At 37.6% G+C, this 25,626-nt stretch overlaps 3 protein-coding genes across 4 annotated transcripts in view; all 3 read right to left on the reverse strand.

Annotated features, from left to right (window-relative positions):
• Positions 1-25,626, reverse strand: part of LOC134817595 (dynein intermediate chain 3, ciliary-like) — a 120,915-nt gene that overhangs the window by 30,225 nt on the left and 65,064 nt on the right. The window contains exons 2-7 of one of the 2 annotated variants that reach the window (XM_063826807.1): positions 9,595-9,793; positions 9,185-9,346; positions 8,637-8,755; positions 7,403-7,545; positions 1,814-1,927; positions 1,521-1,625 (exon numbers count right to left, since the gene is read on the reverse strand). In XM_063826807.1, coding sequence (XP_063682877.1) covers positions 1,521-1,625; positions 1,814-1,927; positions 7,403-7,545; positions 8,637-8,755; positions 9,185-9,346; positions 9,595-9,777 — 826 coding nt within the window. In that variant the 5' untranslated portion in view covers positions 9,778-9,793. The remainder of the gene's footprint in view (positions 1-1,520; positions 1,626-1,813; positions 1,928-7,402; positions 7,546-8,636; positions 8,756-9,184; positions 9,347-9,594; positions 9,794-25,626) is intronic. The other variant, XM_063826808.1, reaches the window with a different exon arrangement.
• Positions 9,880-14,270, reverse strand: LOC134817128 (potassium voltage-gated channel subfamily A member 1-like). The gene is made up of 5 exons (XM_063826240.1): positions 14,168-14,270; positions 12,132-12,368; positions 11,573-11,825; positions 10,829-11,382; positions 9,880-10,458 (listed from the first exon to the last, which is right to left on the reverse strand). Exons 1-5 carry the CDS (start codon positions 14,217-14,219, stop codon positions 10,199-10,201), a joined length of 1,356 nt encoding a protein of 451 aa, XP_063682310.1. The 5' UTR covers positions 14,220-14,270; the 3' UTR covers positions 9,880-10,198.
• On the reverse strand, positions 17,826-25,070 carry LOC134817127 (uncharacterized). The gene is made up of 14 exons (XM_063826239.1): positions 25,000-25,070; positions 24,709-24,859; positions 24,342-24,484; positions 24,002-24,220; positions 23,737-23,859; positions 23,327-23,512; positions 22,830-23,101; positions 20,221-20,347; positions 19,965-20,075; positions 19,610-19,744; positions 19,171-19,436; positions 18,501-18,632; positions 18,114-18,263; positions 17,826-17,947 (listed from the first exon to the last, which is right to left on the reverse strand). Exons 1-14 carry the CDS (start codon positions 25,061-25,063, stop codon positions 17,906-17,908), a joined length of 2,121 nt encoding a protein of 706 aa, XP_063682309.1. The 5' UTR covers positions 25,064-25,070; the 3' UTR covers positions 17,826-17,905.

Genomic DNA, 25,626 nt, shown 5'->3' on the forward strand with positions numbered 1-25,626 from the left:
TACGTGTAACGCGTGTTATTGCGATAATAAGCTGTGGCCTCGTGACGTCACGAAGTCCCTCAGCGTGCGCTTGCATAGCGTAATACATTGCAAATGTTTATCATTGTCAATAAAAGACGTGTAACTCATTCAGATTTTAGAATTATGACTATTTCCCTAGTTCTCCAAAATCCTTATAGTTTTGGATATCACCTCAACTAAAGGAATAGCTGATTGGATGTACAGTGCTCACGTCAAGATTTTAAACAGTGACATAAGTTCTTGACAGTGGCGGGTAAATGTACGATTAGAAAGTTTCTGCTATTACAACTTATGTCATATATGTGATAATTTTGGATTGTTTTCAGCCGAGTATTATATGATTCAAGTAGAAACTTTTATTCGAATAACAAACAAATCATAATTTATGAATATCTGAGTGAATTGAACTACAAATAGACATTGACGATCCCTAAGTAGGGTAAGTACTACAAATGGATAGAAACTAGAATTGTTGAAGCGTATTACAGTTGGATTGAGATGAAAATTCGCTTTCTTTAAAACCCACGTACTTGTTTGAAATGCTCGGAAATTTGCTTCTTATTGCTTGGATTACACACGCAGGGAGCCTGTACCGATTATTTTTCCCCAGTCCATGAAACTCTAACAAATTTAGAAAGGATCTATAAGCTGTATGGCGTAAAAGTTGGTGGAAACTCTCCTGGTCATCTTTATCCGGATAACTAATACTTTTGTGACCATATGTGGCCATTTCTAATGTGTCTCTATTTAAAATAATATTGCAAAATTTGCTGTGTTCAGCTATACATTGATTTTTTGTTTCCATCATGTCTCCAACAACACCAACGCCAACGTCAGAGCAACAACTTAGGAAACTTCCCCTTCAGGTAGTGTTTCACATTTCCCACAAATACACCAATATTTTGAGTGAACACTAACGGGAGCACACAACCGATTTTCTACGTCATCGTCCTCTTCATCTGTGTCACAGTCCTGCTCTTAACAAAGTTCTTGGTCGCTATCATGGTGACTGAGATCTAGCCGATAGGGGTCAAATGCTAAACTGTTTTATTGCTGACACATTAGATAGTCACAATACCGAACCTGCTCAGTGCTCGAAAATATACACAAAAGTATACTTGTTAGCCTCATTTCACCCTCTCACAAGGTGGTTAGCCTCATTTTCACCTCGAATATTTAAAGCTTAGATCTCAATCAAGTATAATTACTATGGATTATACTTGCAACTTGGATATCATGGACGTAACATGAGAAAGTTATTTTTTGAAAGTGATGAGGCTAATTCGTTAGCCTCAATTATCCCTCGAAGTTCAATCACTCGATTTTCTATACGCATACCAAAAATCAAATGCGTTACTAAAACAGAAATGAAATTACAGAAATTTTAAATTTTATGTCAAAAAACGAACTTTAGGGGTGTTTCTAATGACCAGGGTCACAAACCAAATTTGCATAATTTTACCGTGTTTAGGGGGAACGATTTTATTATAATTAGAAACCGGTTTTAGAAGTAAGGAAGATACACTTGTACAGTGGATCAGAGTGACTGTTAGATATCGCTGACACTTCGATGGGCTGGGATCCTTTCCTTGTGTCCCAAAACGCTGAAAAAATAAATATTTAGTTGAGAAAAATTTAAGATAAAATTTACAACTAGAGTCACAACATCATCGTTAAGATCACCCCAAAGTAACTGTTTAACTCGAATAAAATCTAGGTTAAATATTACAACTAAAACAGCTCTTTATAATATCTAAAGTCTAAGCCATAAAATAACTTTTTAAAATCTTACCGAGTTGTCCGTTATATTGTCCACCGACCAAACAGTGAGGATCTTTAGGATTATACTCGATACATACAAGTGGAGAGATGGGCTTCAGTGTCATGTCTGGTTTGTTGGGAGACTCTGAAATAGTTGGTTGTTACCTTCAGTCAAGAGAATTCAGGATATTGTCTCTTAACGATTGTTTTGTTTATCGTATTATATTGTATTACAGTTGTTGAGTATTGATAACACATACAACAGGTGCTTGTCCGGTTAGTTCTGTGCATGAACAGTTTGCACACCATAGAACCATTAACAACCATTAACAACCATTCACATATCATGATAAACCACGATGCAACTTACAGTTAATGTTTCAGGAAACTGTGAACTGTGTGAAGCAAATTATCATTCCCAATGGCTACACTTCCGGCCACGCACTATTTAAAGCCCAGTTAACCAGATAACCAGTAAAACCAGTTAACCAGTTAACCAGTTAAACCACAGTGCATGTTTTAAGTGGAGACAGGGTTTCGTAAACAGTGTAACTGATAAGTTTTTAAGTGCATTTAGGCTTCATTATGAAGTATGCAGTGTGTGCAATGTTGCTTTGCTCTGCGGTTGAAACATTGATGCAAGGTTTAGGCTTGTAGAGATTAGACATATTTGTTAGTCCTTGATTTACTGAGACCAATGGTCAGACCATTTTAAAATCACTTACCGTTAACTTTTAACCGTTAGTGAAAATATATTTGGAAAATAGGTATCTGGATTACAATCATGATACTAACAATTGTTCTGAATTTACTGCTGGGAAGCTTCGCTGAAGACTATCTGGGTAAGTATTGAATCGCATCCTATTTTTCTTGTTCTATAAGTCATTGCAAAAAAACCTCTCCTGTAACTGTCCATAGTTCTTTCAGTCCTCATATAATCCGAATGAAAGTGTAAGAAGATTGCACTAACATGTATTATGTATATAATACTATGTGGTGGCTTCCCACAATTCAGGCTGGCAAGAAGTAGAAAGAAACAAGTTGATACCCTACAACCTAGAGGATTATCCTCTCTATCTGAAGACAACATCTAAAGTAGGAAGTGGAGATACCATAAGTGTTGGGCTAGCTTCCACTGATCACGATGGAGATTTCTACACATTTATAAAGCTGTATCTCACCCTACCTCCTGCTCTTACTATGGGCAACTGTAACGAGGATCATTCCTTTACAGTTACCACTTCAGTGTGAGTTAGACTGTCTGAAACAACAGTGACAGACTCCGTTTTACGAACAGATTGTCTCTTCGCTTCATGATAACAGGGATACCCACTATAATTGACTGTCTATCCGGCGAAGAAAATATATATCTTCTTTAAATTAGGAGTTACTTTGTGTTATAACATACATCTGAAATATTCTCTCCCCGGGCAGTTCAAACTATACAGAAGATGTGTGGACAATAATGAAGACAAGTAGCTCAGTAGAGCTGCACTATAATGGGGAGACAGTGCACACACTCTCTTTCCCAGAGCATGGAGGGGGATGTGTGGAGACTGGAAGTGAGAATGTTATCTGGCTGTACTTTATCTCAACTGATAACAATGTTACTAATCTCCAGTATAGGCCACATGTGCGAGGTAGTTACTGTTCATCAGTTAGCTTAACCACGGTGGGGTGGGGGGGGGGAGTGTTTCCCTTTACTAAGTTCAGAGCAAAATCTGTTCAATTGGTCATTACTGGGTACTGTAAACAAATATTGTACTGTAACAACATACTCCTTCAGATTACACAGATTGTTCAGTACAGGAAGTCACAGTAAACAGTGCTCGCTACTTGAAAGAAGTGTGTAACTACGACGGCACCACGTGGTTTAGTTGTCCTGACAGTAAGAACTATTACGGTATACAGAGGATATCTGGAGATAGCTGCTTCTATATCACATTCGATAGGACCTGCCCTGGTGATATACATTTCTATCAGGCTTGTGGACACGGTGGTTGCACTGGCTATCAGGTAACTGGTCGGTTCAAGGAAGACTAAACAGTTAAAAGAAAGTGTATGTTTTCAAATTACAAGCATCCCAAATCCCAATTCCTGATTTTGAATATTTCACCTGTTGTCAAATAAGTAATTGTTCCATGAAATTGACCAGTAATTATCCACAATTTCAGGTAAAAGGGGTATCAACACACTTCTGTTCTACGTACGTATGTGACAATAAAGCTAACAAAGAAGTTATCGGGGGTTCAATCCTCAGTACCTACTTCAACTGTAACAACTACACTGACTGTAAGAACACTAAGACTGATGAGATGGTAGATTGCCGGTCCGATGAAGATCAATATCAGTGTAGAGACTACGAAAGCGGAAAGAGAATAGCCACTTCCAAAGTGTGTGATAAAAAGTGTGATTGTCAGTATTGTGATGATGAGGGAGAGTGTAATGGTGTGATCTATGGTATGACGTGTCAGCTGGATTACGGGGCGGGAGAGTACGCTCCTCCTAACTTTGTGTGTGATGGAATGTATGAAGACTGTCTTGATAAAAGAGACGAGACAAACTGCACACACTCTGGTAAGACCTGCACCCTCTCCCCGCTCCATCCCCACTACAACCCAACTAGTGGCGGGATACGCTACTTGGCAGATAACCAAATCTGTGCAGTCCCTTTCAGTTCGGTCACGTGTTCTGACGGGAGAGATCAGATAAACTGCACAGATCCTGAGCGAGCAGCAATGTCGTGTCTATCAGCAGGGTTCACTACTACTGTCTCCATGTTTGCTATCTGTAAGGGGTTCCCTCTGTGTGACGATGACTATAATAACCAGTGTGTAGAAGTGGAAGGAGGGTGTAGTGTTCACAAGAGTTTCCTGTGTGATGGAGTGGAGGATTGTCCTGGAGCTGCTGATGAGAGTAAGACTTACTGTACTCACGTGTCACGTGTTAACTGTACTAGGCGGGTCAGCAGGAGGTGGGAAGCGGCTAATAGCAGGGAGGTGGTGCTCAGTATTCCTTTACACTGGGTGTTTGATGGTGAGCAGGATTGCGAAGGTGGAGAGGATGAAGATGAGAGGTACTGGAAGAAGTGTGGGTCTGGGTTATCAGTGCGGTACCTTGAGAAGGGGAGTCAGTGTGGTGACCAGATCATATGTCCTGAAGATGACACATTTATTGACTTCGACGATTTGTGTGATAGGGTTGAAACCTGTGGTGGTGAAAATGACATGTGCAGTATTTCTCGGGGTATTCCCGACACCTGGAACATATTACTTGAAGAGTCTGGCATCTACTCAGTGAAGCAGGTATCCTTTTGTTTGAGGGGATTGGAGAACTTACAAAAGATAGCTGGAAAGTGTCACACGATAACAACATCCAAAGATATGGGTAATAAAGTCAGTTTGATGAACACGAAGACCGATTTAACTCTACCCGACTATAAGACAGATTGCAGGTTTGTGTACGGAGAAATGTATGTGTATCTGACCTGCTCTGATTCATGTCACGTGACAACACCCTGCCCTCTGAAGACAATACCACATGATGCCTGTGTAAACAAGAAAGAGGAGAGGATATCAGCTGTTACCGAGTCTAATCAGCTCACTATTGTTCTGAGGAAACATCAGCAGTTTCAGAGAGCACAGGAACTGAGTGATGAGGACCCTCATTTCCCTCAAGGAGGGTCCAATGAGGGCTATCACAACGAGATATTCCCATGTGATAACAAGAACTGTGTTCTATACAGCGAGGTGTGTAATCTAGTAGACGACTGCGGGGACGGGAGTGATGAAGTAAACTGTACCAACCACTTCCACTGTCCTCAACATGACGAGTACATTCCCCTCACTTCTAAATGTGATGGACATGAGGACTGCAGGGACTACTATGATGAGTGTAACAGTGATTGTCATTCCACACAGAGGTTCATTTTTGGTAATTCATTCTTAAGGTGGTTGTCTTGGATTGTAGGGATATTGGCCACCATTTTCAACTCTTTCAACATTATAAGTTCAATAGGTGATATGAGACATGTACTTTCATTCGGAGGGTTGATGAACAAGTGTTTTATTATTTTGATCAGTCTGGGTGATCTGATGATGGGGATATATCTAGTTCTCATAGCTTTTGCTGATCTACATTTCGGTAGTGATTATTGTAAGATGAAATACGCCTGGCTGACCTCGCCAGAATGCTCACTTCTCGGTATTCTCAGTACCATCGCCACTCAACTATCTCTATTCTCCATGGCGGGACTCAGTGTATTCAGAATCAGAACTGTCAGTAAGATTATACAACAGAGCATCTTCTCAGCTAGATCCAGGATCCACATGATCCTGGTAATAACAACAATATCCGCACTATCTACTGCTCTAGCCTGTATTCCCATGTTGAACGGATTAGAGGATTCCTTTGTAAATGGTCTGTATTATAAAAATAATCCTTTGTTTACAGGATCAGTTAGTAAAGGTACTCACTATCAGATATTTCGGAGTTATTTTGGGTATTTTAAGAGAAGTGATTTGTCTTGGAGCACAATACGGGTTATTGTTAAAGATATGTTCACTTCTGAATACGGAGGTAAGCTCATTGAATGCACTTCACTATGACATATTCTATTATATATGTGTGATATATTACTATTAGTCTATCATAATTTCAGTATTGAATAGTTTTGGTTGCATAACCAGGATACAAATTTACAGTACATGAAATCTAACATTACAATCTAACCCACAGGTGTCGAGAGTAAAACAGTACACTTCTACGGTAATAACGGAGTATGTGTCTTCAAATACCTCGTCACTAAAGACGACCCTCAGAAGATATACTGTCTCACAATCCTCGTTATCAATTTCCTCTGTTTCATCACCATATCAGGGTGCTACTTAGTAATCAACATAATAACAGCTCGCTCCTCAGAGATAGTATCAAGACAGAACGACTCCGCCCAACGGAAGGGTATTCAAATTAAAATCAGTGCCATTATCTTCACTGATTTTATTTGTTGGATACCCCTGACTGTGATATGTTTTCTACATTACGGTGATGTTATAGACGCTTCTGACTGGTATCCCGTCTTCTCGATAGTGCTCCTTCCCATTAACTCAGTGATAAACCCTGTCTTGTATAATGCTAAGATAGGCAGGATAATATCTAAACCCGGCAGTGTGATAATAACGGTAGGGGGTAAACTTGTGGCCTATTTTGGAGGCTTCTTGGGTGAACAGATTGTGAGTAAGGGAGAGGAGGGGAGAAGAGATAGTGGTGATGGGAGTAGTATTGAAATGACTGAGGTGCAGACTAAACGGGAAAATACCACGGATCATGTTAGAAAAGATAACAACCCAGTTATAATTAGTCAAAATGAGGTGCAATCAGAACATCTTTAAGATTAACTGTTTTTTAAAGAGGTTACGGTTTTACAGAACGGTTTAAAAGAATTAAGAACAATAATTTGTATAGTTGAAGTTGAAGTTTTAACCGATAATCTAAGCTGGAAAACGCGCAAGCTTTGAGTTCTATACCACAGCTTCAAATGTCGAAATGTTAGTGAAGTTCTTATAAAATGTCGAGCTTTTAGAATAACAATATAATTATAATGCGCAGATCACAAACTTACCAACATCCCAAATGTAAGAGTCCATGCACATTCCAGGGGGAGATCGTTGGAATTCCAGGACGGAGTAAGCTACTGCCAGCTTCTGGGCGTTGTCTGGGTACCAGGAGATATTGGCTGCTGACCTCTTGTGCTCATTTGGATCTCTGATTAGAATGAAAGGGAATTTTAGACATTTTATTAATTTTAAAATTTAGTTCAGCACTGAACTTGGTGATTCAGTAAAATCTGTAAATTTAACTGTGACATTATTTTTAACATTATTTTTAACGTGATGATATGATTTGTAGTGTGAAAGACACCTAACAAAATAAAAAGATGCAGTTTCCCGTTTGAAAATTTCAAACATACTACAATTATAGTCAATACTTGAAAAATCTGAGTGCCTTGCAAATGTGTCGTAGTCAATTGTTATGTCTTGAAAGGTGTTTGAAACGCAAGAAAATCCTAGAATTTAGAAGCGCTGTAAAATTACAAAGTTGCTTCTTTGTTGAGAAACAAAGGGCTGGCAGAAATCAAAGGAGGGACCGAAATGTGAACTTAAAAATTGCACAATTTTACGTTTCTCTCTCCGCGCATGCACTCAATATAAAAGTGGAGGATTTTAGGGAACGTCAGTTAAACATTTTCTAGCATGAGATTCTCAGTAGTATTTTTGACTCTCGCTGCGGCCACCTTCGTGCTCTTAAAATCTGTAGAGGGAGAATATGAAGACTCTCAGCCGGATCTTGAGCCTCAAGCCCACACTCTCTTTGATGCAGAAGAGCCTATCGACCCACAGGCCCACGGTGTGTACACGCTGTTTGAAGGAGAAGAAGAGTTGGGGGGAATGTAACGTGGAGACAGCCTAAGAACCGAGCAAGGGAAATCAGACTGGTAACCAGGGTTAACCAGGACCATGCAGTCTGCAGCATGGCAGATAGGGTAAAGATTACAGACGGCTCGGAGTTGAGTGCTGGTCAGACGCAGTGTCTGGTTGTTAGATTATTACAAATGTTCACGTATATTAGCGTAGATAAAGATATTTCTTTTTCTTTGTTTGATTGTAAGGATGTTATCTAGTCAGATGTGACGATACTAACTGCATTTATAAATTGTTAATTATAAATTGTTTTCTTTCTAACTTGCTAAACAGCCGGCGCAAAATTAATTGGGTATGCTATTTACATCAGGCCTTGTAAACTTTTTACATGAATAGTACTGGAAATATGCAAATATGCGAATAATATGTGACTACCTGAATACGTTGATGGTTTTAGCACTGGGAGGTTCGACACAACCATCCTCTGCCATGTCGTCAAAGTACTCCTCGTAAATGTCAACTGCATTATTCTGCTTGATCGTGTGCTCCATTACCTTATTTAAAGAGTAATTATTAGTAATTACAGCAATTACAAGTTTGCTAAATTACTGCAAATTGACTGTAAAATCTCAATGCATAAACCATTTGAAGGACAAGGAAGAGACTTGCCGCTTCACTTAGTTTTATGTCCCGAGAATAAGATCCAAAGAGCTAAAAGGTAGCAAGATGATCACGTCTACGGGTCTACCTTCTTTGCTATTTTCACTATGAATTTCTAAAATCACATAAACTGGCGAACACCCGAAACTTTTCGAATAAATGGTAATTGTAAATTGCAATTAAACCTAATTCTTCAAAATAATGACCTGCGCTGAAGTACCGACACAGTGCAACGACAACAGCACCATTATATAATATCTCTACATGATCATATGATCTAAGAGAACGCTAAAAGAACGCTAAAACCATTAAAATGTACTCACACTGCCGAGTTGCTGGATAGCCTGGATATAAACCTCATCCTTCTCAACCTTCTTCCTGAACCTCATGGTCTGTTCCACCTCCGCAGGGTTGATGTCTTTAGGCCACCCTCCCTCCACGTGGTTTATACCTCTACTTTGTGTCTCGAACCGCTCTGTGTTTACCTGCGGGCAAACTACAGTTTCAGACCTTCAAGCTTGTAATTTGTACATGAATCGATCACCAAAATACAACTCGTAACCCTGATCATATCAAGTCATCATTCTATTCATGACTTTCACTCAAAACCTAGGCAGTACTGCAGTACGCACATATTATATCATCATGTACACACTATTATCTTGAAGCTAGTACTGCTGAGTTCTATATAAGATATTCAATTTAAATAAAAGTAACCTCCTCTCCGCATTACCTCATGTTCAGACATCTCGGGCGCACATTGAATAGCACTCTCACAGGGGTTCCTCTCAATGAAGCTCTCCTTCAGAGTCTCATCTACAGGAATATCCACCAGGCTCTCTGCTGTACGGTCTGTAAAGTTGCACTGCCTCCCAAACTCCTCTCGCTTCTTCGTGTACACGTAGACGATCTCCATTTTACTATAATATGCTATTTTGTGTGGACACGCGTTATATTTTGGTTTTTTAAGTAGCATTTTCTGATTGAAATTGAATGTGGAAGCAAGGAAACGAGTTTTGGACGAAAACATAAAATAGTACGAATCGTCTCATATAATTATAATCGGGATGCACTACATGCTACTTCAATAATAATTTAATGCTAGATACAGAAAATTATTGAATTAGATACGGCCTCTGATTTTATATCGGAAAATGTAAAACAATCTGAAAAGTCTAAAATTCCGTTTTCGCTGCCTATTTCAGCAATACAAATTTTCTGACGACTTTTCACAAATAGGACATCATAATAATCTTTCATCTCATTCAATCAGTGAATTTCAACTCGATAATTTTAATTGAACAGTGCCTCAACATAAAAGCAGTTCATCGATCTGATCATTCGCTCTTTGCATTGGACGAATTATTTTCGTACAATCTATTGATCTTATTGTCATTTCTATTAAGTGACCAGGTGCCCCTATTCTCGTACTGCTTGGTAAAGGCACCCACAATGATGGTCAGGGGCAGAGCTAGGAATACCATGCCGATGTAGAAGAATACGGTGGAGAAGGCTTTACCAATGAAGGTGACAGGAACTATGTCGCCATACCCGACTGTGCTCATGGTAACTACAGCCCACCACATCGCATCAACTCCTGAGAGAAAGGGGTTTTGTGTGGCATTGTTGGTTTATTAATTTATTGTTTCTTTATAAGTGTAATAATAGATAAAAACATACCGCAAAAAATATATTCAAAAAATATTATGTCACGCTAGAATGGCTTGAATATATTTTGTGCGGTATGTTTTTAGTGCCGACGCGTGTTATAGATGAATTTATTTATATTTACTTTTTTATTTATTCATTATAAAAAATATATTGGTAAATTATGCAGCTGCAAGCACTCTTTGATTAGATTACAACTAATAAAGTGATACCAACTTGTTACAACATCAAAACAGATCATATACTGATATAGTAAAATAAATCCAATTGTAGAATGTAGTTCAAATAGAATATCTTACCGCTCGTAATCTTATCGTTAGCCTCATTCTCGCAGTAGTAAAACACAGACCCTGCCACTGTGATACACATGGCCCACACTATTATCAACAAAGAGAGCTCCCCTAGCGAGTGTGACATCACGTACGCAATCAGCAACAACCTCTTATTCTTCTTGATCAACTTTAAAACACGTACCACCCTCGCCATCCTCAGCACTTTCAGTCCTTTGAACCTCGACGCATCAACAAACAGCTCAAAGTAGTATGGTGCTACTGTTACGATATCCAGCCAAGTAGCGGGACTCCGAGCAAAGACCCACCTCTCGTCAGATACTGTGAACCTTATCAGCACATCAAAACTAAAGAAGAAGACAGTCACAGTCTCCACAGCAAAAGCGATGTTATACTCGAGAGACCATTTCACGGATACCTTCCTCTTTACTTCAGGGTTAGTCTCCGTTACCATGGCTACCACAGACAGGGCTATAAAGAAGATATCCAGCCAGCCCCAGATCTTGCCAGGTATAGAGCTACTTGGGTCTTGCAGTGCTTTGTTCACAGCTCTAACAGCACGGCTGAATTTGTTTATATTAGGAATTACAGTAATTTATGAATTGCGGAAGGCCGAACGTGGGTTTTTGATATTGTAGTGTTTATAGGGAGCATCACGGCTCCCGACAATTTAATTTTACAGTCAGGAAAAGTTTACAGTCTGGAAAACTGGCAAACATCATTTAGACGCCGCGCTCTTATACAACTGCATACCTGAACTTAGAACCAGTTCTTTTTGGCTTTATAATGAAATCACTATCACTATCATTATCATCTGGGTGCTGAAAGACGCTCATCATCCTATAGAAGTTCACCTCTTCAAGATACATATCTTCTGGAACCCCCTGGGGAGGGTACAGTTTCCCGAACAGATAGAAGTCGAATATTGACTCAAACGTGTCTCGGTTTCGGTCGAAGAAGTATTCTTTGTGGACGGGGTCGTAAAACTTCTTTATATCAGCCGAACCTAAAAGTTAATATTTTGCTTAATAAAGTTATTGAATATTACTGGATATTTTCTGATGACAGTTGGTACTATCTTTCTGTCACAGTGTTGAAGGTTTTTACTTTTGTATCAAGTCTCCAGTACGTAGTACGTAATAATATGTTTGCCAAGTTTGATAATGAATGCTCAAAAATGTAGAAGGTGATAGATTCCATACTAAGTATCCTAAATATGCATTCAAGCGTCCATTCGAATCAAAGGAATTAATTGCGGTGACTCTGTAATTAAAGACCACTTTTATATACGATTATTAAAAGTACAAAATACCTAGTAGAGTCGTCGGATATTTCTTCAACTTCTTAGAATCTATTAGGAACTTTCTGCCCGACACATTTATAGTTATCAAGACTGGAGCAGGTTTGGGAGCAGGTAAAACTTGACCTTTGGTAGCCAGTTCGTTGGAGGATGAGCGAGCTACCAGCTCACTTTTTTCGCTGGAGCTAGGCAGGGACAGGGCCCGGAGCGGAGCAGTCAGAACTCTCGACTTTTTGGATGAAAAAAAATCTGAAAATTTAACACAAACATTAGAATTTTTCTGAGAAATGAGAATTACACTAGTCGACAATTTCTTGTTTTCGTCGAACAATTATTTTTGCTGCCTTTTGTGGATTTGGGATTACCAGGCTAGTTTCAAACGCAGAGTTCAGGTAAAGTTCACAAAGTTAGAGCTCACTACCTCGCAGTTGACGTTTTGGAATATTATAAAACATGCTGGCGCCAAAGATGTAAAAGTTAGCAATTTTAGATAATAACGTCGGAGATGGAATTTTAGAACCCCAGTGTAGACTGTCTAGAGATAAACGACAACTAGGCCGATTAAAAGATAATTTTATACAGCTACGGCCCTTCATAATTATGATTATGTGCAATTTGCTGAATATTATTATTATATACATATTACATAATATATCATTATCATCATAATTATCATCATAATATATAATATCATTCCACAGATTCCACAGAACTTGGCAATCCCGTGCCCTACCTATATCGACATACAATGTTTTACATCGACACCTCTATTATATTAATTCGACTTATATCGAGTACGATTCGACATAAGTTGAGAGTAGCACACTGAGTAATTCGACAAACTATTATCAATCTGAGCAAGTACCACGTGAGTACTTAATACTTATCGTGGATTATGTAGCACACCTTAAGCTTGATAAGACTCTATTACCTGATCTCATGATCTGAGCTGAAGAGGACCTGATCAGTGACCAGTGACCAGTGACCAGTGACCAGTGACCAGTGACCAGTGACCAGTGACCAGTGACCAGTGACCAGTGACCAGTGACCAGTGACCAGTGACCAGTGACCACCCGACCTCCACCCACGTGATTTCAAGACTAAAAATAAGACCAGGTTGAAATAAACAATTACAAGTATAAGAGAGGGTTGAGCCACTGAGCTGATACCGACTAACCTGTTAGTCGAGTAAGATTATAGGTGAAATCAGCGCTTAAAAATCGGAACTTTGTAGTTTGCATTGTGAATGCAACGTTGTGATTCTTTGTCTAAATCAAGGGAGCTATTCGAAGGAAAGATACGTTTAACATATTTTATGAAAATAAGGAACTTTTAACCGTGCTCACATTACTGAAATACCCATAATATTATCTTTTAAGGTTTAACATGAATAATACATAACACGGTCCGTATGCTTATCACCGACCTCTAAGTTCAACAATAAAGCTTATCTTAACTGAAGTACTGGCCGATATATTTTACGGTGAAAATTTGTATGGGCTATATAAATATGGTGATAAGGAGTACATAAGAAGTACGTGTCGAGATAAAGTGCACATGCAAGTCGAATTACTGCATTGGAATCCAGAACTTTAATAGCTGGCTTTAAACAGCTCTGGATATTTAGATATTCAAATAGATCTGGATAATGGATATTAGTGCACCAGTATCCAGATCCATATCATTTCAAATATGCATATTATATATATGCATAGATTTTAGTATAGTGTAAATTTGAAACAAATTAACATACAAGGGCAAATTAGTATGTGAAATTAGTATATATATATACTAATTTCACATACTAATTTGCCCTTGTATGTTAATTTGTTTCAAATTTACACTATACTAAAATCTATCCACAGATTCCACAGAACTTGGTAATCATTGAAGTCATGTTATGAAAATTAAAGCCCTGTTATAATTTATAAGTAAATACTTAAATCATAATCATGCATATGATAGAAATCGTCTTCTGAATTGATTTAAATGAATTCAATAATGATCATGAAGAACAAAAAAAATAATATTAAAAAAATAATACTGACTTGATAAATTATCGGAGAAAACTTTAGTTGTAGACATTTTTCTATAGGGCATTCTTCCTCAGGAACTGGAGCGAGAAGTGTTCTTGTTTTTCGCCAATTTTGAACTGCTGGATACGCACAAAATTTCAAAATTCTATAGTACAAATCACTTTAAAAACGTTTCGCAGCGAGCTCTAGAATCGTCCTTGAACATTCTATTGATAATAAACGAGGATGCCACCCTAATAATTGAACGACCTTAAAAATCTCGTTCTATAATGAGATGACATGATGACAAAATATAGCATTGGTATCAAGCAAAAAGCGCTGATTGCTTAGTGCACTTTACGAAGCATGCTGTGAACATGTAAGTCTGTCAGTGGGAAAGAAGATTGCATATGATGTACATTGTACAATGTACATTTTGAACACCTTATCTTAAAATCACACCTTGTCATATCCAACTGTTTTTTTTTCTTTGTAAAAAAGTCAGTTTAACTACTTGTAACAAATTAGAACTCAACAAAAACTGGTATTCAAAGTTGAAATAAAAATGAAGCTACTGTGAGTGGCGGTGTCTAGCCAAAAATAGGTACTAGCCAACACTTTATCAACACTTTATATCAGTTAAAAAGTATTATTACCATCATTATTCACATGAGAAAGTGAGCAATTAGTACATGTTTTACTTTTTACTTTTTTACAGAAATAGAAACCAGCCAACACTTTACATCAGTTAACTACTATTATCAACATCATTATCCACACGATAAAGTGAGCAATTACACGTTTAAATACCTAAATTAGATGCCAATTATCCTAACTTACAACACGGAAGCGGATAACATGTATTACAGAAACATACAACAACTTTATGAGAGAAAAGAAACAAGTTATTGGAGAAAAGAAAGGAAGATGGAGACTTGACAGAAGGGTAACAGAAGGGTAACTAAGCACAGTATTACAAGTATTCTACCTACCCACCATTCTGCCTCTAATCCTTGTTCAGCGTTACAATCATTACATCAGTTATGAATTAAACAGATTTACCTTGCTTTTACAAAGTCAAATTATAAGCCGTTTAATTTTATCAATCTGTAATACAGAGAGGGAGGGTAAAATAACAAAATAATACTAAGGTATCATTGAATTATAGAGAATTAAAATGTTTACCGTTACTTGGCGATCAGTCAATAAACAATTTAACACCTGATTTTCTGGGAAATAACTTGACCGAACCAAAGCAGAGGTCAGAATTATGAGGGCAAGATTCAAATCAATTAGATATTTTCAAAGTTTTCCGGGCCTGAACGACATGGAACGAAAGTGATTTAGACAACAGCTAGCAGTGCGTGTAGTGCAGGGGAAGAGCCTATTTTACTGTAACTACTGGTGAACAAGTCTTTCAACTCATTGTTTTGGCCTGGCAGATAATTGCTGTCAAAGTCTACAGTGGTATTTCTAGACTGCAAAGTTCTTAGCTACCGGTTACCGGTATAAGCGGGGTAGGTTAATTATGCTCATCTGCGCCCTGCACAGTGCACATCAGTTCAAAAAAAATTTAAAAAATACATCAGTTCCAATTAGTCTTTGTAGCAAGGTCCATCTTTTCACAGCAACTTCAACGCTCACCTTCAACTACCAACTACTAAGATAAGGACAACTTAAAATAAGCCTTCAAGTTTAAGAAGTACTAAACCAAAAAGTCAGGTTTTTGGCATATAATGCCTTTTAAAACTTAGTAATATGTGGCAAAAGCATATAATAAGTTCCGTTCAAGCATTAGTTTAAAACTGATTTTTTTCACCTTTTCCTTTGCGGCATAACATTATATCACTTATTTCTAGTTTACCGGAGCCATGTAGCTGCTATGCAAATTTAACATTAAACACAGGTTTGAGCCCACAGACTAAGCCTTATCGTTGATATCAGGATCAATTAGGTAACGATATTCTTTCAGACTTCAGGTCATCCTTATTTTATTGATCTTCTATGAAGTTGGAAATTGGTAGTTGAACACAGAACTTGTCATTGTCCTATAATATCCTCCTGGCTCCTGTTTATCTGAGTTAAATACCCTGTCCAGTGGACACAGAACAATTAGTTATCGAACGACTGATTATGGAACGATTAATTATGGAAATGACCATCACCAGTGCAGGGAGGGGTTCAGCTTCATAGTTCTGATCCGTTACCGGAGATATGATTCTGATTAGTTACCGGAACATTCACCAAAACATCAGAACAAGCGTGCTGTACAGCGTATACTTCATCAAAACACACCTACTTTATCAAAACAAGCGTGCTTCATCAAATACCCATATATGGTATCTGATGGTTTTCATGTAACAGTCAAGAAGTTAAGACTTGAATCACACCAAATGGTCACATGGAGATTATCACTCCCTACCATTCAAGACTCGTAATAAAGTTTAATGTGGATACTAAGTAAACCGTTAATAAAACAAGTAATAAGAAACAAATCACTCAGTACAGCACTAGTACAAATCACTGTGATTAAATCAAGTAATTATTACGTCAGAGGAACACTACGCAAAACATTCGGACCAGAAAATGTAAATATCGAAATATTTCAGACTATGATATTGATGATAAAAGTATGTTTGACACTTAAGTAATCTCAGTGAAGTTATTCCAGCGATAATCTATCATGAAACCCCGACTTAGGACATAGCTCACTGCTTATATTATATTATGCGATTTTTATATCTGGCCTTCTGAGTAATAACAATATCCTATATGGGGGGGGGGGGGGGGGGAGGGGGGGCCGGGGGCTGCAGCTGACCATATTAAAGTATATTAAAATGTAGGTTTTTTCCCGATTTAGGGCCGGGGATATATTTTAATATACTGTAATATAGTCAGCCCCCCCCCCCCCCCCTCCCAATATTATATTGATACTCTGGCTTGTTAGCTTATTGAACTTATTGAATTATTGGAGTCTATCCTAGTGACAGGATGTGATAATACATACCACAACATGACATATTTAGTCTCCCGTTAAGCTTGTAAGGGGAACTAAAAATTGGGAAATCTTAATTTGGATTAATTCGTCTAATTTTGTGTAGTGATTTTTAAGAAATGTCAGATTTTAAGTTGTGTTGCATTCATCTTTAATAATTACCATGATTATCATAGATGCAATAGATTAGAATTACAGGGAGTCCTTTCAGACTTAATATCTGTTTGCAGTTCCTAAGTATGTCTCTAGAGATTAGCCTAATCCGGAAATATTGCGAGGAATAAAACAAGTTTTAAAAAGGAATAAAATGACGCGCTGGTTCTAGTTAAAGTAACTAATTCACGAATTATTGGTTGGAAACGACCTTTCTGGGTTTTAAACTTATTCTGAAGAAATAGCTTGAGTTTAGATTTAGGAATCTAAAAAGAACGTGAATCAAAATCATCACTATAAAGTTACGTGAACTGTTAAAATCAAAGATAAATAACCTTTTTGTCGGACTATAATATAGTCAGTATTTTATAACATTATGGCCCCATTAGAACATATAATAGTCACAATTTTATCACAATGTTGTCATAATGTAGTCACATGTGTCGTCACATGAAGCAGAGACAGGTTCATCTTGTGTTTGTAGTCAGAGAGTCCCTTATCACTTGCTATCTAACACTGTCTGTCGTGTTTAACAGTACCTACTTGTAATTTGATAGACTATAATCGACTCAGGATAAGGATTTCCAGTAAGCTACTGGAGAGTGGAGATAATCATATTTATTTTAATTTGCTGTCGGTCGCCTAACTTCAACGTCTTGAGCCTCCTGAAAAATACGGAGATTAAAGAAGATCTCGGACTCTGGTTTCAAAGCTGATATTGATAATGCTGAAAAACTATTCAAGATATTATAGGTATCTTTTGTTCAAGTTGAAGTAAGAGGGTATATCTTAATAAGTGTACAGGATTGAAACAATCTCAGAACACCATACCGCATAAGTAGGTTCCGCAGGTTCTACTGGTCCGACACTTTTCCTCCTCTCTGACGGATACCCTAGAGTCCTCCTCTTTTCCTCCTTCTCTTCCTTCACTTTTCTGTAATGGTCCTGGTCCAACTCAGCGTAGGCTGGCTCTTCATCTTCCTGGTAAAATCAATCGTATAATAATTATAATGTACGTTTTATCTTCAGAATAAGATTAAGTCATGGTCGGAAAAATCTTCAAATGGTTCAACTTGGAATGAATCCTGACAAAATCTCAAGAGCAGAAGAGCAGTAATCAGGATGCTGGTCGGTTCATAAAGAGATACGTATCCCCCTCGAACTCACAATAGCGGAGGGGTTTGAAAAGATCATTATTCCTCCTCCGTTGTTACTCACAATTTGTATATCCGCCAGTGTCTTGATGTCGCTGTCTATATTGTCCAGGTGTTGGTCGATGGTAGAATTCTTTTGTTTAGATTTTTGTGTGCGCTTCCTGAAGCTTTGTAGGTTCCTATTGTCGTAGAGATTCTGAGGAAATTTATAGCATGTTTTCAAGACTTATATAATGTGTACAAGGCCGTTTAAATTGATCGTCAACTTCTATTCTAAATTCCTCATATTATATGAACTATCGTTATCTGTAGCAACTGATTACACGAAAGTCTGGAAAAATGGCGATAAACCGTTCAACCACATACCACTCTCTTTATCTGGTTGTTTAGGCGCAAGTCAAGCAGTCTGCCATTATATTATGAGCTCAAATGGGTTATTATTTAATAGGATTATAAGAGTCGCGACAAACATATTCAGACTAGACATGTAGGTTTGTTGTACCAACTAACGATCGTACTCGATGAATAAAAGATATAGCGATTTTGTATAAATTGTATCACGATTGTACTTGATGAACTATTTGAAAAATTCAAATCGAGGTATTTTTCAGTCATACTTTTAAATTGTATTGTCATGTGGAATGCTCACACACGCCAGTCATTGTAAAATTTCCCTAAACCTTGAGATTGCTATTTTAACGAAGGAGCAGATAACTCAATAAAGATTCACTTACATTTTCCTCTTCAGTCCCAGAATCCTCGTCAATCTTTTTAGAGGTTTCTAAATCCAGATCGTCTGCACTTTTATTGACAGTAACAGTACCTCGACGCTCCAAACCTCTTGGCTCAACATGACGAGATTCTACACTAACAGCTTTCTTGGCAGCACCCTTCATACAGACACAGTAATAGAGTACAGCTAGTAGAATCAGTAATAGTAATACTCCTCCTATTACACCCCCCACTATTGCACCTGTATTGGAACCACTTTTGTCGTCACCTGAATTAATGGTTAATTTAAAATTATATTTAAGATGTCTTCTAATTTGTTTGCTACCTCAATTTTATTGATTAGAAGCAATGAGAAGGCTGGATGCTTAAAAATAATTACAGCTGTAGTTTTCCATTAAATTCACATTATTGTGATGAAAACACATCTAGAAAGTTCGTTACCGGTGTTTTCCTGATAATTAGGATCATCTATACAGCTGCTGAGACTCAGTGTCTTATCACTGCTCGTTTCTCCTTCAGGACATTTTGTACAGTCATCATTAACTCCGTAGTAACCAGCTTTACAGTTACTGGTAGCTGAGAATTTTAGATTGCGTCAAGTCATCCATCTTAAAGTTAAAGTTAAAGTTAACTCTAAAGTTTACATCTTAGTTAATACGATTTCCAAGGATAAATTGTCTGTGGGTCCATATTAATTATTATTATTAAGTAAATGTTGATACCGTGCTAGATGTTTATGTCGTGCCGTAAGTTATCGAAAAAACATGTTCCAAGTATACAATTATTGTTCACAAACCTTTGACACAATCAGATATGTCATTTGATTTAGGAGGTGATGTCTCATCTACTCCGCAAGCTTTACACTGCGTTCCTACACCATACTCTCCTTCCTTACAAGCCACTCCCACTGAAACACAAGAAAACGTTTTAAGATTCGCTAGAAATGGAGAAACAAATTTTACAAATCATTTTCGGACGAGTTTGTGCAGGATTTCTTCCTAGAATAATATATTAAAAGGTACTAAGATTTTACGTTTAAGACGATTACATACCTTTGTAAACGTTGTAAGTTCTGACAGTCTTGTTGAACCCGCCGGTGTTATCAATGAAATAGAATGCAAACTGGTCCCCAGGAATCTGCTTATTAAACTGAACCTTGAACGTTACTCTAGGAGGTACCTAGGATTATAGCACATCTGTTAGGATTTATAAGATAAAAAGTTGAGGTGATTTTATAGTAGAGATAAGCATAACTCAGTTCCATGAGATGATAATGATTCCCGGTGTAGGTGTGGTATCATGCTATGATAAATTTAATGATATGTGACATTCTTAGAATCAAAGGTTTGAAACCTTATACCTTATACAGGGATTCCTTCGGGAGCATGTAAGATTATATCCAAAGTTTGTTCGCCAATGGGGTGTGTCTGGGTGTCAAAGATCTTCAAGGTGGGTGCTACTTGTGATGAACTCTAGAAGGATGGGGTGGTAATACTCGGTCTGGCCGTCTGGAAGCCCATAGAATTCCAGTTCAGAAACCGAGTAAGGAGGTGCGGCTACTGATGAGAAGCCTCCTTAAAGTTTATTTGGGTTAGAAACGACATCTGGGTCCCTACCCTCGCACAAGATTATTCTCAATTTTCTTGTTGTGTTCCACAACTACACTTGAGTCCCAGGCTAGCATAGAAGGTGAGATTAACGGTGCACAACTGAAAGTCCCAGTTGTGCGCTATTAATCCCACCTGCTGTTCTACAATAATTATTTTTATCGTCTTGTAGCAATAAACTTATGACTTTATGCAATATAGCTGTAGGTCACGAAAGCACCGCGCCGGTGGCTGAAAGTGAGAAATCTTGGAATGAGGTTCTAAAAATAGCCTCTGAAACTCTGGATCGAACTAATTATTGCTTAGGCACGAATCCCATCGGCCCGGCGAAATTGGTTTACTGTTTTGGCGATTATGAATAACTTTGTTTAACGCAGTAATGAGTGCAGATCTGCAGTTTTAGCTCCTTGAATAACATAGTGTTATGAAAAGCAAAAATCACGTGACGTTAATATATCTCGTGACCATAGCAGCTGCGCTCTAGCGTTGGATCTCTAATTTTACCACTCTTTCATTCTTAACTCGTCTTTATCCTAACACTTAGCCTCAATTATATATAATATAAATTATAAGGGCACGTGCAAGGCCAAGGAGTATATTTATTTTGGTCGATACTCGTTATAGCTATGCAGCATCAACTCTCAGACTCTCAGACTCGTGCGCAAATTTTTAATTAGTCACTCAGAAATCATCTCCCGATGCGATTAATATTAAATCTACCTTCTTTGATAAAATTCTAACTACCTGTAGGTAAAATAGTATATCATGACAGTGTACTCGGATACGGCTGATACTGTGTATGGATCAGTTTGTGCTTGTGGAGTAATCCTGTCCCTTTTTCTCAACCCCTTGTTATTAATACAACATCTAAAGAAGAAACGAAGTTTTATCAACACACTTTTTATCCACCTCTGTTTTGCTGATTTTGCTACAGGTTTAGCAGGTTAGTAGTTGCTCAACAAATTTTCCTTCGCCAACTAATAACAATCGTTAGACTTCACCAATCACCATCTGCACACAAACATCAAAACATTTTAATTCCCCGCAGGAATCGTACCCAGCTACAACTTCCTTCTTGACCAATACGACCACAAACTTTACCCAGCCACACCATGGACGAAAACAACTTCAATATTCAACACCATCTTCATCTTGGACTCAATGATCGTAACTACACTGCTAGCTGTTACTAGGTACATTAGTATCATGAGTCCTTTCTACACGGTTAGACAGATTTACGTTTTTCTGTACCATGTCCTAGAAATCTCATGGATCTTTGCAGCATGCCTTTACGAAAACAGACCCAAGGTAAGAATTCTGAATATGTTCATATTGTATGAAATTGAAATAGCAGATTATAATCATGATTTCATGGACTGAATTTCTGGTTTATCATATCTTCACAGTTCACACATTATGATAATATAATACATAATTACAATATCCAGCAGGAAAATCTGTACTGGATGCCTGTACCTCAAGGAACCTCAATCATTAATTCCCAAGTCAACTCTTCGACCTATAGCTACAACCCTTCAGAACTGTACAAGGGATTCAACATGAAATGGACATACTTTATCATTCCCATGATACTTCACTGCATCGTGGTGATCACAGTTTCCACACTGACGATCATTGCTCTGGTGAAGAGCAGCATGGCTGAGGTCAGCTCGCAGTCAGCGCAGCGGTGCATCAAGAGTAGTAAGAAGATTCTCCTTCTGAATCTTGGAGTTATCATACAGGCCCTTTCTTATCTAAGTGGTGTTCTCACTACCTTCGCTGGTGATTTTCATGAGTATCACGTGACTGTCAATGCTGTAGTTCTGCCTATTTGGCTTTCTTGCTACAATCCTATTGTCCTTCTTGTGGGTGAAAACAAGGACATGATTCTACAAAGAATTCGGCCGATCTTTTTTAACAGTAATTAACTCTTTGCTCTCGGATCTAGGTTAATGTTATTTAAGTTATACTGATAAAAAAAAGAAATTTACACCACACACTGCACATTTAAAGGCATCATAATTATTTATTTACAATAATTTATATCGACTTACAGCAGTGTATTCCTCAGATCTGGTTAGGGTGAACAACTCATCTCCTTCATCAATATTGTTGTTGTTGTCATCCACATCATTATTTGTATCGCCATCTTTCTCGGTGTCATTATCGTTTTCATCATCTGTACCCTGGTCCTCCTTCTTGTCGTAGTGTGTAATGATTGTGACGTCAGCTAAGGGCCAGCCGGTTACTTGAAAAGAGAAGCTGGCATCTTGAGTGTCGGAGAGATAGTAGTTTTGCTCTTCCACAGGGTCAACTCTGATTTCTCCTGTTATGTTAATTGTTAATTTAAGTTAATACCATGTAGTCTAAACTTTGAGTTGTGATTTTATTTCAGGAAACTCTGTTGTGAATTTTAGTTTTATAATCATAGTGATATTTCTTTATTTTATAGCTTATGATAATTGATAATCATAGCGATAATAATAATGATAATTATGCTGCAAACATGATTTCTCTTTGAAAATAAGATGTTTTAAAAAGTTACTCTCACTTGTATAAGCGAGGTTGAATATTTGCGTTTTTTGTAGACTGTTTAAAGAACTGGATACTTTACAAGTGTACGAAGCAACATGTCCCAGAGAGAATGTGGATATTGTCAGAGTCGACTCTATCACTGATCCAATATCACGTAGGACGTCCGTTTTGGTGTTGAGAGCGGAATTCACTGCATCGTTATCTGTAGCAGATAATGATTTATGTATTAACTGGTCGTAGTTAAATTGAAATATGGATTCATATTAATAAATAGAAGAAGGAATTTTGAGAATATTTTTCCAGGCCATGAATCCATTAGTTTGGCTAAGAATCCAAGTTTTCAAAACATCATGAAATAATACAAAATCAGTTAGGTGGCAGACATACGACACATTCTTTTAATTACCTTTTAAGCGAATAACTTACTTGCACTGGCAGTCCACTCGACAGTTAAGGTAGCCGGTCCAACAGCAGTACACTTCAGTAAGACTTCCTCCTCCAGTTCCGTTTCTGGTTCCAGAGTAGCATCACACATGCTTGGTTGCTCCGCTGAAACATTTACTATTATATAGCTCGTGTATTTGTCGTCCATATCATATTCCTTCAGCTTCTCGATGGTAGAAGTTTAAATTTCACTGAGAAAGTATATAATACTCCCCTGTGGGAGGTAAATATTAAAATACAGACTTACTTTTGCAAATGTGAACATATCTGTACTTAGTTCGTTTCATTTGACTAAATATTCTGTTGGTATCGTAATAGGGTGTTCCAGATAAGGGACCCCAACTGCTCCAGTTGTCGTTGTAAGTGAATAAAACAGCTGCTTTACTCTTATTGTCATCACTGTATTGCACAAAAATTTTATCCTTCGATAAACTTGAAAATGTTAACTCGAAATCACCAGTGTTAGCTGAAATTAGATCATAAATTAAATAGAGCAGAGGGTGTCCTGATGCAATGAATCTAGATCAAAAGTACATCACTGAAAATACTATTTAAATCTAAATAGGCGTACTACGCAAATTACCTACCTATACCACTTATAGATTGCTCATAAGTTGTGGAAATTCCATTCTTGCTGCCATAGATGTTGAGTTTGTTGCTATCGGTTAAAAACTCATGCTGGAATATAAGTGGCTCGTAGTTAGCCTTTGAATCTCCATAGTTCTGGAATCTGAGGCATTTAAATTGTGAATAATTATTTGAAAGTGATCATTCTGCCAATAAGAATATAAAGTGCATTTTGTTATTGATATTTCGAAGCCAAAATCTTAATGGTTTCGGCTTAGCCAGAAACTAACAAGAGTTTGAGATTTCATCAAAAATTGTTGCAGCATTGATCGGTAGGTAAATGATTGTGCGTTAAAACATAGTTGATCGTCAAACTCGTGATTTAACCTCAAAGTGTCGACCATGCCACTGCTGGTATCAGTTAGATATGTACCCCCTATAGTAACAAGACCAGTGGGCTGGGTTGAGTCAGTCTTAACCCACATCAAATTGTCAGAATCTTTTTTACCATCTCGATTATCGAATGCAAACCAGCAAACTGAAAGCGATTGAAATTTTAAAAACCCGTTTTATTGGTAACAAAACCATTGAGAACAGCCAACGCACAAGGGGAGCATTTTGAACTTTCGAAAATTTGCAAAATAAACATAGATAATTCCTGTTGTTTAAATAGAGTACCTCCATCGCAATCTCCTGAAACAGCGAGAAAGGCAGAGAATGCACATATCAACACAAACAACATTCTTGATACAACTTGTGTGGAATTACACCTCTGATGGACAAGCATTTCCATCATTTGTTTATTTTGAATAATCACATAATACCACATACAACACAATGCAATAAGGAAGTGATTTACATTTCAATTACAGCTAATGTAGAGTTGCATTGCAATGCAATGGTTAGGTATCATGAAGTAGCAATTATCAAAACAGACCACCACCCGATTATTTGAGTCACAGATGATTTATTATATTGTTTGATTATATCTAGACATCAACATTACTATATAATAATTAGTACTACTGTTCATCAGTGGGGTACTTCAAACTCTTTAGCTTAACTTCTTGTTTATGGAGGCTTTTCATGTCGTTTTCACTTGCAAATGCAATACTTGCAGGAAACTTATTGGGTAATAAAGATTGCTTGGGCAGAATCAACAATTTATTACTGAAATTGAAAAAAATGAATTGAGGGGTGGTCAATTCAAAATTTTCCACATCTGAATAATATAAAGGCTACTCTTTTAAATTGATTCTTTAGATCCTTGTTAAGCAATAAGCAGCGCTTTTTGGAGTATGACTT

The sequence above is a fragment of the Bolinopsis microptera genome, chromosome 6 (genome assembly GCF_026151205.1).
Source record: "Bolinopsis microptera isolate Bmic1 chromosome 6, MBARI_Bmic_1.0, whole genome shotgun sequence".
NCBI lineage: Eukaryota > Metazoa > Ctenophora > Tentaculata > Lobata > Bolinopsidae > Bolinopsis > Bolinopsis microptera.

Bases quoted from the DNA above. Each gene is read 5' to 3' on its own strand.
- LOC134817128 (XM_063826240.1), bottom strand. From the start codon at position 14,219: ATGCCCTATAGAAAAATGTCTACAACTAAAGTTTTCTCCGATAATTTA. The intron at 11,826-12,131 runs GTATTTTGTACT...ATTAACTTTTAG, and splicing joins ATATCCGACGACTCTACTAG to GTTCGGCTGATATAAAGAAG. The intron at 11,383-11,572 runs GTATGCAGTTGT...AAACAAATTCAG, and splicing joins AGAACTGGTTCTAAGTTCAG to CCGTGCTGTTAGAGCTGTGA.
- LOC134817127 (XM_063826239.1), bottom strand. From the start codon at position 25,063: ATGTTGTTTGTGTTGATATGTGCATTCTCTGCCTTTCTCGCTGTTTCA. The intron at 24,860-24,999 runs GTACTCTATTTA...AATCGCTTTCAG, and splicing joins TTCAGGAGATTGCGATGGAG to TTTGCTGGTTTGCATTCGAT. The intron at 23,860-24,001 runs GTAAGTCTGTAT...TAAATGTTTCAG, and splicing joins ATATGTTCACATTTGCAAAA to CGGAGCAACCAAGCATGTGT.